Source organism: Panthera tigris, chromosome E3, assembly GCF_018350195.1.
Source record: "Panthera tigris isolate Pti1 chromosome E3, P.tigris_Pti1_mat1.1, whole genome shotgun sequence".
In the NCBI taxonomy this organism is placed as follows: Eukaryota; Metazoa; Chordata; class Mammalia; order Carnivora; family Felidae; genus Panthera; species Panthera tigris.
Genome location: NC_056675.1, coordinates 23,990,223 through 24,004,805, shown reverse-complemented (window position 1 = coordinate 24,004,805; position 14,583 = coordinate 23,990,223). Strand labels below are relative to the sequence as shown.

Genomic DNA, 14,583 nt, shown 5'->3' with positions numbered 1-14,583 from the left:
AGAGGGCCAGGAGAGTGGGTGTGGGAAGAGATGGTTCTCCTTTCTGTACAAGTTTGGGGCGGGTGGGATGCTAGGGAGTATGGGGATGGGTTTCTGTCTGCTTTCCCACCCCCCAGCCCTTCCCTGGGGATGCTTCAGCTTAGGTGCAGAATGGGTTCACAGGCAGGTGTGGGGCAGGGACAGGGCCCGGGAGCCCCTGACCCTGCCCTCTTCCCTGCAGTGAGTACCTCATGATGCTGATGCCACCCAGCCCAGAGGAGGAGAAGTGAGTAGATTCGGGCCACACGCCATCCTCCCCACCCCAGACCTCCCCCACATCCCGTCCTGTAACACATCACCTCTGTTTTCATCAGAGATAAACCTGTGGCCCCCAGCAACGTCCTGTCCATGGCCCAGCTGCGTACCCTGCCCCTGGCCGATCAGATCAAGATCCTGATGAAGAATGGTGGGTGGACACCCTTTCCCCTGGGGGGACCCCAGCCCTGCCACCTCCTGGGGAAACAATCTGGGAGAGACTAAGGACTTAGGGGCGAGGCCAGAGGCCCCCACCACCCAGAGTGTGCCCAGCTTTACAGCTCCAGCCTTGTCTGGAAGGAAGGTACTGCAGCAGGCTCCCGCAGCCAGGCTCTGGATCCTGTTCCGCCCTGGCCACTCCCCTGCTGTGTGAGCCTGGGCAGGTCACTGACCTTTCTGAGCCTAAGTTTATCTGTAAAAAGGAACTAAGCTCCTAGGGGGCTGAGATGAGGAATCAGAGACCAGGTTTCTATGCGGCTTATACAGAGCCTTGCATGTGAACATGAGTTCCGTTCATTTGCTTGCACTGTTTTGAGGCGTCCTCACCAGGCTCCACACAGTAGGGACTGGTCTCCTTTTTCAGAGGACTTGGAGGGCCAGAACCCTTAGGGAAGATGTGAGCCCTGAACCTCAAGAGCCGAGTCCCAGGACCTGGACTCCTCTTCTGAGATACCAATTCAGGGGTCTCCAGGGGCCTGAGCGGAGGGGAGCTCCCAGCTATGCCTGGGGCTGCCAGGGTGCCAGGCCGATGGCTTTCCTGCAAAGGACATGGGGTCATCCCCAGGTTCTTATCTTTCTGGGCCTCAGTAGTAATAGTCTTCCCCCCCTCCCCCTTTTTAAAAAATTTTTTTTAATGTTTTATTTATTTTTGAGAGAGAGAAACAGAGTACGAGTGTGGGAGGGGCAGAGAGAGAGGGAGTCACAGAATCCGAAGCAGGCTCCAGGCTCTGAGCTGTCAGCACAGAGCCCGACGTGGGGCTCAAACTCATGAACCACAAGATCATGACCTGAGCTGAAATGGGAAGCCTAACTGACTGAGCCACCCAGGTGCCCCCCCCCCCCCTTTTTTTGACTAGGCTCCATGCCTGACATGGGGCTTGAACTCATGACCCTGAGATCAAGAGTAGCGTGTTCTACCCACTGAACCAGCCAGGTGCCTCGTAATAGTTTTACCCTTAAGGAGCACCTTTTGGGGTCTTTCCTGCAGGATTCAGTGAGGTGCAGGGTGTCTGCACATAGCAAGCAGCCAGTGAAGTTGGCTGTTGTTATTACCCACGTCATCAGTGTTATTTACATGCGGGGTGGTTAAGTGAACCTGAAGCTATGTAGACTTGGCAGGGGAGAGGGACGGGCCCGGGCACCCTTCCCTTGTCTGATGTTGTCTGTGTCCTCCTCAGTGAAGGTCATGCCTTTTGCCAACTTGATGAGCCTCCTGGGCCCCTCCATCGACTCTGTGGCTGTTCTGCGTGGCATCCAGAAGGTGGCGATGTTAGTCCAAGGAAACTGGGTGGTGAAGAGGTCAGTCCCTCTGACTCTGTGACGGGATCGTGTGATCCATTCAAATTCAATGTTTTGAGTTTAAGCCTACCTTAGTGCTTTCTGTTTGTCCTGCATTTTACATCCATTCTTACCTTCTACTGGATTCTTTTTTTTAAATTTTGTTTCTCTCTGCTAATTTGGAAGTTCTCCTTTCTGGACCTTACAGATTTCAGTGTGCATTCATAACTGATGATGGTTTAATGGGTTGTTTGGTTTTTTTTTTTTAAGTTTGTTTATTTTGAGAGAGCGCGTGCATGCGCGTGGAGAAGGGGCAGAGAGAGAGGGAGAGAGAGAATCCTAAACAGGCTCCACACTGTCAGCGTGGAGCCTGATGCAGGCCTCCAACTCATGAACCGTGAGGTCATGACCTGAACCGAAATCAAGTCAGACGCTCAACTGACTGAGCCACACAGGCACCCCGATCACAGTTTAATATTAATTGCTGTGTTTTACCCACATCCAGCACAATTCAAAGAGCTTGGAATATTTTATATGTATTTTCTTCCCAATTCCCGTGCCATTGTATTTATATATTTTGGTTGTATTTTTTTTAAGTTTATTTTTTCAAGTTTATTTGAGAGAGCGTGCGTGGAGGAGAGGCAGAGAGAGAGAGAGAGAGAGAGAGAGAGAGAGAGAGAATCCCAGGCAAGCTCCACACTGTTAGCACAGAGCCTGACATGGGGGCTCAAACCCACGAAATTGCAAGATCATGACCTGAGCCGAAACCAAGAGTTGGATGCTTAATTGACTGAGCCACCCAGGCGCCCCTTAATTGTATTTAAAACCCACAAGATATTATTGTATTTAGTCAATATTCTTTAGATCTGCTCACATATTTATTTACCTTTTTATTCTGCTCATCCTGCCTTTCTTCATCTGAGTTTCTATCTGGGATGATTTCCTTCTCCTAAAAAGTGCTGTGGTGTTTAATGAAGGTCTGCAGGTGATGGATTTCCTTGGTTTTGATACAGTTGGAAATAGAAAGGATATTTTTACTGAGTGTAGAATTTGCGGTTGATTGCTTTCCTTCCACACATGGACATAATTTCATTGTGTTTTCATTCCCACTGTTCCTGGTGACAAGTCCAGTCTTTACCCTAGCTTCTCTCTGGCTCGTTTTAAGATTTTCCCTTGTTTTGGCTTTTTACAGTTCCTTAAGATGTGTCTGAGTCTGAGTTTCCTTTCACATATCCTGTGGGGTTCAGAGGTCCTGAATTTGTGGCTTGATGCCTGTCAGTAGTTTCTCTTCTGTGATTCCTCCACCAGACTGTCCGTTTCAAGGGGATAGGGACTCTCCCTCATGTCCTCGGTACTCGGTACAATGCCTGGCACATCTTAGACCCTTGCCAAGTGTGGCTCCCTGAATTATGTTAATGTTAAATAGTGTAATATAAAATTAATTCATACAGGCTCGTTTTTTAGGAAGTGTGGTGTAAGGCGAGCAACCTATCAAAATGTGAATTGTTCCAATTTTTAAGTCCTTCGTTGCAGCAGCTCCCATCATTTCAGTCGGCCAAGTGAATGGTAAAGGTATTCATGTTACTGCCACATGGTGGCGCCCTTGCCCCGGGAAACAGATGCCCGGTCTCTGTCCGTACATTGTGGCCACTGTCTTGTGCCGCACAAGTGTTTGGTTATAGAAGGCCTTCGGATGGCACGTCACTCTTTAAATGGGACAGCCAGGTGTATTACAGCATGAATGAATGAGAGGATGCTGACCCGGAGAGGCAGAGACTTGCCAAACGTCTGGCAGCAAGGCAGCCGCAGAGCTGGGGTTTGAGCTCTCTGCCCGGCACCGCCCGTGGCCTTGATGTTTCTGCCCTTTCAGCCTGAGGCGTGTCCCTGTGACTTGAAGGCAGGGCCCGCTGGGCCCTGTGTTCTGTCTGCCCCGGTGCCTCGGGTCCTGCTGCAAGCCCACGCTGCCACACCACGGCCTGTGGGCGATGCTCCTTCTTTGCCCTGTCCTTTTGTGTTCTTGCGAGGAAATGATGCAAAATTCATAAATCGTTCGGTAAATATGGCCGTGCCCTCTGCTCCGCTCTCTTCCTCACACTGTCTCTGTCCTCGGGAAATCTGTGGGGCGGAGGTGGGCTCCATTACAGTTGAGCACAGCGAGTGCAGAGATCCAGGGCATGGACCATGTTCTTCCGCTCATTCAGTACCCACTTAGTGGGTCCCTTCTGTCTGTGTGGCAGAGGTGAACAACACAAGCCAGGTCCCTGTTCCCTTAGTTATTCTGGGTAGAGAGGAGACACAGAGCTCGATCTCGATGGAGGGGTATTAGTTGGTTGCCAGGTGGAGGGAGGAGGGGAGGAGAGGGGCCTCCCAGCAGAGGCACCGCAGGCACAGGGCGGCCTGGGGAGGTGTGTGTGACACCCCACTGGGGTGTGATGGGGTCTGTGGCTGAACTTGGTCAAGTTATGCTTGTGAGCCTCATGACCCTGCTCTTTCGCCCTGGGCCCTGAAGTTCTCTGAGCTTGACTGCTGGTCCCCTTCTCTTCTCTCCAAAGGCTTTAGCCCCACTGGTGCCTCAGGGCCCAGCCAGGTCCCAGCCCCTGACCCCTCTCACCCCTGCTCACACTGCCCACCCCGCCTCTTCTGGCAGGTGGTAAAGGCCTCGTGTGCTGTTTCACAGCCAGTCTCTTGGCCTCATGCCTGCCGCATGTGGAGGACTCGCTGTCTCCCCGAGTCCTGGGCTGGCCTCTTTCTGAGCCCCTGACTGCGGTGGGCCTCGGGGCTGGGCCAGTGTGTGCACGGAAGGTCGAGAAGGGCAGTGAGGAAGAACTCTTAAGCGGGTGTGTGTAGCAGGGGTGCTTCTTTTCTACATACGTGTTCACAGAGCCAGGCTCCAAGGGTAAAAGAGAGGCCCTGGGAAGCCGTCTGAGCCCGTGTTGGAAAGAGTGCTTGGAGCTGGGGGCGGGCGCTATGGCAGGTAGAGGGGCTGAGGGATGGGACTGACCTGTGGCTCCTGCTCTCATTGGCAGCGACATCCTGTACCCCAAGGACTCCTCCAGCCCTCACAGCGGCGTGCCTGCCGAGGTGCTCTGCAGGGGCCGAGACTTTGTCGTAAGTGCTCAGGCCCTCTGGCCTCCGGTCGGTTGGGTAGGGATCACGGGGGTGGGGGGTCGGGGGCATGCAGGGCTTCCAGGACCTTGGCCCCGGTGGTGGGAAAAGGGCAGTTGTGGCTCTGGACCCTATTTCTTTCTCCTTCAACTCAGAATCCTGGAGTCTGGGGCTTCAAAGAAATCGGAGTTCCTCTGGCCTGGGGATTATAAACCAGAGGCCCATAGGTGGACTCTGGCTAAGAAACAGGTTTCATTTGGCCTGAGCAGGCTGCAGTCTTGTTTTTTTTTTTTTTTTATGTTGACTTAAATCGATTTTTACAATTCAGAATCACCGTACAAACCAGATTTCTAGCTTAAGAATAATTGGACAGTCTGGGACCACTGGGCCCAAATGCCTGAAGGGCACCAGCGTTGGGTGGGACTGACCATCCCGTTCTCCACGGTCCTGGGCGCATCTGCTTCTCTCATACGTGTTCATACCTGCACTATTGCTGTGGGTTTTTGCTGGCTCGTTCCTCTATTCCATTGCCCTGTCCCACCCCCTGCCCTTATCCAGAACTTAAATCCCTGCCACAGCCTCCCTGAGGGCTTGAACCCTGGCCGTTGGGATCAGCACTGCCTCCTTTGGCCTCAGTTTTGTGCTTTGAGTTCAGGGAAATCGGTCTCTTTAGCTTGTGCACGAGGACCGTGATGTGCTCTCGCACAGGCCTGCTCACGCGGGCAGCCCTTAGGCTGCTCTCTCTGGAGAGAGTGCCTGTGTTTTCCTTTCCCTGGTCGGATGTCCCAGCTCCTCTGGACAGTTAGTGTCTGGGTGCCTGTGCAGTTTAGTTTGGTCTCGGGGTCGAAGCACAGGGGTGATCCACTCCCAGGCTTGTTCACAAAGCCCTCAGCCGCCCCTGCCTGTCAGCCTTTCTCTCCCGTGCAGATGCTGTCAGACTGCGCCTGGGAGAAGGTCTGGTCAAGTCTGAGTTCTTGTCGGCGACTGTCTTCCCTGCCCTCGGGCCCCCAGGACAACTGCATGGGTTTGGGGCACGGTCTTAGGAGCAATCTATCTTTGTTTGCCCCCGGAAACATGCTGCTTTTTCTCCCTCAGATGTGGAAGTTCACACAGAGCCGGTGGGTGGTACGGAAAGAGGTGGCAGCAGTGACTAAAGTAAGTGACGTTCCCCTTCAGAAGCCCAGGCCCTGCAGGGAACGGGGCCGGGGCGGGCTTTCGGGCCTGCGGGCCTCACTTCTTCCCCTCCTCCAGCTCTGCACGGAGGATGTGAAGGACTTTCTGGAGCACATGGCCGTAGTGAGGATCAACAAAGGCTGGGAGTTCATACTGCCTTACGACGGAGAGTTCATCAAGAAACATCCAGATGTGGTCCAGCGGCAGCACATGCTGTGGTCGGGTATCCAGGCCAAGTAAGGGCTTACTGAGCCGTCCACAGCCACTTCGTCCCCTAGGCCGGGTGTGGGCTGGTGAGAGCATACTGGGGCTGCGTGCACCCCGTCCTGCACGCCAGTGGATGTGGCAGATTGATCCAGACCCGACCACCCCCCCCCCCCCCCCCCCCCCCCCCCCCCCCCCCCCCCCCGCACAGGCCTGGTACAGCCACCCCTGCCAATCAGAGCTGGCAGGTGTGTTCTTAAGGGTCAGGAAGGAGGGCTGCGTGTGGAGAGCAGGAGCCGGGGTTTGCATGGCCCGAGGCAGCAGGCTGGAGACTGGCCGCGGAAGAGAAGGCTGGGCCACCGTCGCCCACCGCAGCCGTGCGCGGTGGGGAAGGGCGGCCGGGCTCTGCGCGCACAGCATCCTCGGTCACCAGGATGTCCCTGGCCTCAACAGGGAACGTTGTCGTAATGAGGCAGGTGACCCGGGACGTGGCTTAAAGTTTATTCTTCTTTTCAGATTAGAAAAAGTCTATAATCTCGTGAAGGAAACCTTGCCAAAGAAGCCAGATGGACAATCAGGTGTGCGGGGGGCTTCGGACTGGGCAGGCCCCTAACCCGCCCCTGGCTCCAGGCGGGCTGCTCTGCTGGGGCTCGTCGGGCCCAGAGAGGGGTGTGTGGCTCTCTGCATCGGTTGGCCTTTCTGTGCTTTCCTCTCCCTTCCCCACAGACCTCAGCTTAAGGCTTGTCCCCCTTAAATGCTTGGCCTCGGGGACTGAGGGCCTGTGCGCTCTGAGGCTCTCCTGGGTTCTGGGCCCTCTTGGGTCGGCAGGAAGTGGTGGGGGGACAGGAGGAGCTGGCAGAGACCGGGAACCCATCCTGGTTGGGGTCTCCCAACGTGCGATGCTGACTCTCCCCACTTCTCTTTCTTTCCTCTCTGCCGGGGTAGCTCAGTCCCCGCTGGGTGAGGTGGGAGTGAGAGGCTGGTCTGCACTGTTTCCATCCCCTCCCTCTGGGAGACCGGGGGGTGTCCGCAGGCCGAGGGCCCCTCTCTGCCCTGTCTCTACGCCCCCCTGAGCAGCACTGGCCTCTGCCTGCAGGGCCTGCCGGGCTGGTCTCCGGGGACCAGCGCGTCCAGGTGGCCAGAAGCAAGGCCCAGCAGAACCACGCGCTGCTAGAACGGGAGCTGCAGCGGAGGAAGGAGCAGGTGCGGGCGTCCACGGTCCTGCCCGGCGTGCGGATCAAGGAGGAGCCCGTGAGTGAGGAGGGAGAGGAGGAGGAAGAGCAGGAAGCAGAAGATGAGGAGCCCATGGACACCTCTCTCGGTGGCGGCCTCCACAGTAGGCTGGCCAACGGGCTGCCTGGCGGGCGGGCGGCGGGCGGGGACAGCTTCAACGGGCACCCGCCCCCGGGCTGTGCCGGCACCCCTGTGGCCCGGGAACTGAGGGCCTTCGTGGAGGCCACCTTTCAGAGACAGTTTGTGCTCACGCTGAGTGAACTCAAGCGCCTCTTCAACCTGCACTTGGCCAGCCTGCCACCTGGTCACACGCTGTTCAGCGGCATCTCGGACCGCATGCTGCAGGACACGGTGCTGGCCGCCGGTTGCAAGCAAATACTGGTGCCTGTAAGTAGAGCCTGCGCCGGCCCGATGGGCGTACGAACGAGGCTGCCCTCCGGCCCTCAGGCGGGCTGCTGGGCGGGCAGCGCTGCTCGTGGCGGAAAGGAGGCCGGTCCCGTCACTCTGGAGTGGCCTGCGCCCTGCTTGCCTTGGGGGCGTCGGTTTGGAGGCTGCCTGGGAACGCGGGAGGACCACTGACCTTGCTTTGAATTTTGGCTCTCATGTGGTGGCTTTGTGTGACCTCGGGCCTCTTAGGCTCTGCGCCGTCGTGTGACGTGGGCAGATGTTGGCTTTGGTCTCCTGGGACTTAGGTGAGGGCCCCCTGAGATGTCTGAAGGCGCCAGGCCGCTACTTGGCCTAGAGCGGGGGCTGTCCGTGCAGGTTCCCTGGCCTGGTTTCCAGCCCCCACTCTGCTGCTGCCGGCATATCTTGTTCCTGTCGTTTTTTCAGGATGACTTTTTTTTTTTTTTTTTTTTTTTTTGAGAGAGAGAGAGTTGGGGAGGGGGCAGAGTGAGTGAGAGAATGTCAAGCAGGCTCGGCCCTGTCAGTGCGGGGCTCCATCCCACAAACCGTGAGATCGTGGCCTGAGCCGAAATCAAGAGTCAGACGCTTAACCGACTGAGCCACGCAGGCCCAGCCCCAAGCTGACTCCACTTCTGTTATCATTTGATCTTCTTTGCAATTTGTAGGTATAGAAACCGAGTTTTAAAGAAGGGAAATGAGCTTGTCTCGTATACCAGGAAATGATAGAGCTGGAATTTGAACCTCAGTTTAGTGGCTGCAGGGCTGAAATATTTTTTTTTTTTTTTGAGAGAGAGAGAGAGAACAAGAACATGAGTGGGGGAGGGACAGAGAGAGGGAGAGAGAATCCCCAGCAGGCTCTGCACTGTCAGCGCAGAGGCTGATGTGGGGCTCGAACCCACAAACCACGAGATCATGACCTGAGCTAAAATCGATAGTCGGGCGCCTGATCGACTGAACCACTCAGGTGCCCCAGGGCTGAACTCTTTTCTGCTGTAGTGGCTTGTGCGTGGGTTCCGGCAGGCCTTCCAGGCTAGAGGTTAGCTGGCCAGGCCAGCATGGTTAGCATTTCTGATGCCAGGCCTGCAGGTGGCAGCGTGACACCCCCGTCCCCCCACCCCGGGGCTTCCTGTCCCTGCAGAGGAAGGGGCCCCGGAGTGAACGAAATGTAGGAGCAGAGCGTGTGTTGTGGACCATTTCCCTTAGCTGAGCGTGAGGAGTGTCAGCTGTGGCTTCAGGACATGGTGCTGGTTATTCTCCTCCTAAGCTCTGCCCAGACTTGGCGCCAGACCGCGTGACGTGGGGCTGCGGCTGCCTCTTAAGAGATCGTTGACGTTTGCAGTCCAAGGTCAGAAGCACCTGCAGCCTTGGGTGATGAGGCAAAGGCCCAACTCTGTGTACGCGAGAAACAGAAACTAGGACGAGAGGCCTGAGGTCCCATGCTGGCGGGGCCGTCCCAGGAGATCTGGCCCTCATGTCTGGGAGCCTCCTTGGTGTGGTTTCCTCTGGAAGGTACCAGGGTTTGGGGGCCCTGCCCTATTTGGAGCACCCTTGCCCCCCCAGCAAAGGGGTCTAGGTAGCCCCAGGCCGTCTTGGGTGCTGTGTGGATGGGAGAGGGATGTGAGGTAGGCTGCTCTCAGGTACCCTTGCCCTATTTCTCCCTCTTAGTGGGGCTGGGATCTCTGGGAGACCATGGCCCCTCTGCTGCTCCCATCCATCTCCCTCCCCATGATCCTGATGTAGGGACCGTATATCATAGTCTCCTCTGAGGAGGAAAAGACCTCAGATGTGTACACAAGGATGCTCAGGTCCAGGGAGCAGGAGGAGACTCGACTCACAGGCTTGAGTTTAATCCTGTTTCTACTATTAGACGTTCGACTGTGGACAGTGAGTAAACCTCTGCCCTGGAGCAGCTCCCTGCTCCCACCTCTCTGGTTTCCAGCGATCAAATGAGATTGTACGTGTCAGGGTCCCCCCGGGGCTTTATGTGGTGGTAGCCACCCTTGTTGTGTTGTCAGGGCTGGAAACCAGTCTACCAGGTGCCCCGAGCCTGGCCACCCTTTTCTTGGTCCCCCTTCAGACCCTGCTGAACCAAGCGGCATGGGTGCTTGGGAGCTGGGCAGGGTCCGTAACCCACAAGGACACGGCCCTCGAGAGAGGGAATCCCCAGATCCTCCTAGGGGCTGTGGGGGTGGGAGTGCTTCTCAGGACCCATCTGCGCGTGTATATTTAGGGTAGGAGGACACTGGGTGTCGGAGCAGAGCGGGGAGCTAATGCCAGGCTAACGGGACACACAGCAGAACTCCCTTCCCCACCTTGTCGACTGCATCCGGCGACTTGAGGCTGGGCCTGTCCCGCTCCCTCCCACTGACGCCCTAGTGAGTGGCAGGAGCTGGAACTGGAACCCACAATCTCACAAGGGCGGCTCCGTCCCTGAATGGGGCTTGTGCGGGCTGGGACGGGTGAGGGGCGGGTGGACCCACGTGGCAAAGACAAACTACTAATGCCTAGGCCTTGGTTAGTTTCCCCCACAGACCGCTGCATCCCCAGATGAGCAGAAGGTGTTCGCCCTCTGGGAGTCTGGAGACATGAGCGATCAGGTGAGGTGACCTCTGCTACCGTCTCCCCACGAGCAGGGAAGGGGGTGTGAGGCCTTCGGGGAGACCCAGAGTGTGGTAACACATGCTCGTTTTCCAGCCGCTTTCAAGTTTAAATATTCTGGCTCCGTGTCCCCGCGTAGTGTTAGGCCGGACGTGCCAGTCATTTGACCGGAACCCTTGGTCCCCTACTACCATCTGGACTGGCTGCATCCAAGTCCTCTTCTAAAAAATCTCCATAGACTCCTAGGACCAACCCCCGAGACTTCGTTCAGTTCCAGAGGAACGGGGAAGGGTCCTAGGTATTTAAACTTCTACAAAGCTTTCCAGAGGATTCTGCCACCCAGCCTGTCTGGTGAACCGGTGACAGTCCACGTTTCTCAGGTGCTGGATTTCTAGGTTAGAGAAACTGGTCCATTTTGCCTCCTGTCACACCCTGGCAGGAAGGGTCATAAGTGTCTAGTGAACAAAATAGGAGTTAAAACAGCAGCAGTGGCTGCATGGACCCTGACGTCCAGAAATTTTCCTTCAGTCGTGAACTTGCTTGAACTTTAAGTATTTCAGAGTAAACTGCTAAAACACTAGTCGGCCCTATTCCTAAGGTGTGGGGAGGAAGGGAGATCCCTCTTCTGCCTCAGAGGGGCTGACGGACAGGCGAGGACAGACGGGAGGGCCTCTGTGCCCCGGGGCTGTGACGGGGCCCTGGAGCAAGAGCGTCTGCAGGGGCTCTTCCTGAGCCAGCCTGTGTGCTCTTGGCCGGAATAGGTGGCGTCTGAAGTTTCTAGTCCTGAAGGGGTAGGAAATGAAAACAATTTCACAATTTCAATCTGATAACGAGAAGATAAGTGCATTGAGACAAAGCTCTATGGGCAACAGTCTCCAGCCCTGTCTTCATGTAGCTTAGACGGTGACTTTCCCTGCATCCTTAAATCCATTTTCACTTCTGTTTTGTGTCACGAAACACCACGTCTGTACTGCCGATCCTCCGCTGGCGCTTGCCTGGTCCTTTCTTCTTCTTGGGGTCTCGGGACGATGGATTGGTCGGGTGTATTCCTGTCTAGAGAAGTCCTGGCGCACACAGACTGCAGAGTGGAGTTCAGTCCCATGGCTCTGGATCTCTTGTTCAGGGAGGTTTCTCTTTTAGGTGACTGTTTCCCACAATAACATATTTTTGCTACTAAAGCACCGACAGGTTTTGCTTGAAATCTTTTCCAAAAATTACCGGGTCCGCCGGAACATGATCCAGTCGAGGCTGACTCAAGAGTGCGGAGAGGATCTGAGTAAACAGGAGGTGGACAAAGTGCTAAAGGTACACGCGCTCTGGGGAGCAGCGCCTGCGGTGGAGGCCGACAGGGGGTGGAAGTCCTCCCCGCCCACCCCACCCCCCACCCACCCCCGCCAGCTGCTCACGGCTCGTCCAGCCGGTCATCCCTTTAGGTGACTGGGCCTGAGTCCTGACTCCACTCTCCTCTTGAATCCTGTATCACTTGGCTTTCAGTAGAATCAATTTTTAAATTTGAAAGGAAATACATAATTTATCATCTAGTATATGCAAGTCCTTAAATATACTACTTATAATGCTTTTATGAACGGACTATGGTGCAGAAACCTTGGAACACAGAAAGCTGAGGATGGTTTCTTTACATCTTGACTTAGTATCTCAAACATCCAAGGCCGTCTCTGGTGCTGTTTATGAAGCACCTTTGTTCTGGGTCAGCTTATTGACAGTTTTTTTTATCTTGTGCTTGCCGAGCATATTCTTTTGTGGTTCCCCCCGCCCCCCCCGAGAGGAAGAGGGCCTGAGCCCCAAGCACTAAAGAGACCGGGCAGTTACCACAGCATCGTCATCTCCCGTTTGTGTTCTATCCATTAATCATAAACCGAGTCGTGAGGAGCCGTACGGGCCGGAGTAGCTGCCTCGCCTGCTGAACACCCTTCTCTCGTCACAGGACTGCTGTGTGAGCTACGGTGGCATGTGGTACCTTAAAGGGACGGTACAGTCTTGACAGTAGTCACGGACCACTCACCCAGTGCATCGAAGTCCCAGGAAGGACGGCGGAGCCGGCGGAGGTGGACGCAGCCTCACCTGCTTCCGAAGCCACGGAGCAAGAGGACCTGACCGTCCCGCGGCTGGGGTGTTGTGCTGTCTGGTGGCCAGCGGGGGTCACCCTCAGCCAGTGGCAGGGTCAGCTTCAGTTAGATCGCTCCCAGAAGACGGCAGCCGGGACCTTCTTTACAGTATAATTTGAAATCCCCAATGTATTTTGCTTATTATTTGGTTTCATTCTCCTAATAAAGAGAGTGTATACTGACCACAGGCAGGCTGATATAAATCATGGTTTAATATTTTACTTTTCAAACTTAATGCCAACGAGGTCTAAGTTATGTTTACAAGATGAAGAAAACCTCAAGGTTTTAAATATTTAAAATGTCTAGAAGCCAGTGTGTAGTTTTTGATTATCTGCTAAGACTTCGGCCAATTTCATTAAACAAACCAAATCGAATTGTTCTACTGTTGGGTTTCTGTGGCCACTTTACCTTTTAAAACTCCTTACTTTATGTAGCAGTCTCGACTGTTTACATGAACCATAGGAAAAATCAGAATCAAATCCATCTATTCTGTTTGCATAAGGATGCAAACAAAACCAGGTAAGTATGGAACGGTGTATAAGTAAGGTTATCACACTTTGATGTAAAAAATTTATATTTTGTGTATTTTTAAAATAAATGTAACACTAACCTGGCATCGTGGTGCTACTGTCTTCAAAGGGTCACAGGAAGGCAGTGCTGTCTGTGCTGTCAGGGCCTCGATTACAGCCAGGGGAGGGAGCCCACCGTGGGCGGGGGGGGGGGGGGGGGGGGGGAGGGGAATGACCTGAGCAGCGCCGCCTGGCACAACCATGCAGCCATAGGTGTAACTTGTACATTTTGACAGTAAAGAGAAGCTAGTAGAAATAGGTTATTTAGCCCAAGATGTAGCTAAAACAGCAATGTATAATTAAAAATGTTAGTACAGGGGCGCCAGCTAAGTTGGTAAGCATCTGACTTTGGCTCAGATCATGATCTCACAGTTCGTGAGTTCGAGGGCTGTGTCGGGCACGCTCTCAGCAGAGCCCACTTCGGATTCTGTGTCTCTCTCCCTCAAAAATAAACATCAAAAAAGTGATAATAAAAAGTACAAAAAAAAAAAAATGCCACGTTTTCAAGATCTGGTACCTTATACTTACGCCATTTGCAGTTTGGACCAGCCACAGTTTAAGTGCTCACTTGGGATGTGTCGCTAATGTCAACCTTATTGGATAGTACAGCCCTAGAGGATTAGGAAGAAAGTAAGAGTAAGCTGGTGTGGGCAAGAGGTGAAATTTTACTACCTAAGTCTTTTTCCATGATCTGTTTTGGGCAAAAGAGCCACTGGTACCTGAAGGTTTAGTTGATGGTCTATGCATGCTCAACACCAAAAAGGAAAACATTTGGTAATGTAGTTTCACAGGACATTATGCTCTTGGTACTACTAACATGAGCCTGAAAAGAGTAAAAAGTTTCCAGAGTTGATCAAGAGTATGTCCAGTTATTGTATAACCACCTTACAAAGGAGAGACTCCTCATGGTGCACAGCAGAGACGGCATGACCGCAGAGACGGCATGACCACAGAGAAGTTAAGGGTCTCAGGGCTCAGTGGGCAGTCATAGCCTGAAACACACTGACAAAGGGAAATGAGTTAAACACTGAATTCAAATAGGAAAGTAAACTTAAGGAATTTAGGAAAGAATTGTTAAAAACAAAAAAATCCGCTATAAGAATTAAAGATAGACCAACATGAAGGAAAATGGCATGAGCCTTACAACTGGTTGGAAAGACCCTCCCCCACTCATGCTCTGTCCCTCTCTATGTAAAAAATAAACATTAAAAATTAAAAAAAAAAGGGGGGGGTTGGCGTCTGGGTGGCTCAGTCAGTTGAGCATCCGATCAGGTCATGATCTCACGGTCTGAGTTCGAGCCCCGTGTCAGGCTCTGTGCTGACAGCTTGGAGCCTGCTTCGGATTCTGTGTCTCCCTTTCTGCCCCTCCCCTGCTCATG

At 54.0% G+C, this 14,583-nt stretch overlaps 1 protein-coding gene across 14 annotated transcripts in view; it reads left to right on the top strand.

Moving 5' to 3' along the window:
* Positions 1-13,009, top strand: part of POLR3E (RNA polymerase III subunit E) — a 33,621-nt gene extending 20,612 nt beyond the window's left edge. For 4 of the 14 annotated variants that reach the window (XM_042971525.1, XM_042971521.1, XM_042971524.1 and 1 more), the window contains exons 11-22: positions 221-265; positions 354-445; positions 1,692-1,812; positions 4,818-4,899; positions 5,992-6,051; positions 6,148-6,305; positions 6,790-6,851; positions 7,370-7,893; positions 9,652-9,795; positions 10,431-10,508; positions 11,689-11,814; positions 12,455-13,009. In XM_042971525.1, the coding sequence (XP_042827459.1) occupies positions 221-265; positions 354-445; positions 1,692-1,812; positions 4,818-4,899; positions 5,992-6,051; positions 6,148-6,305; positions 6,790-6,851; positions 7,370-7,893; positions 9,652-9,795; positions 10,431-10,508; positions 11,689-11,814; positions 12,455-12,511 (1,549 nt within the window). In that variant the 3' untranslated portion in view covers positions 12,512-13,009. The other 10 variants (XR_006212417.1, XM_042971530.1, XR_006212418.1 and 7 more) reach the window with 10 other exon arrangements.
* Positions 13,010-14,583: the final 1,574 nt, after the last annotated feature.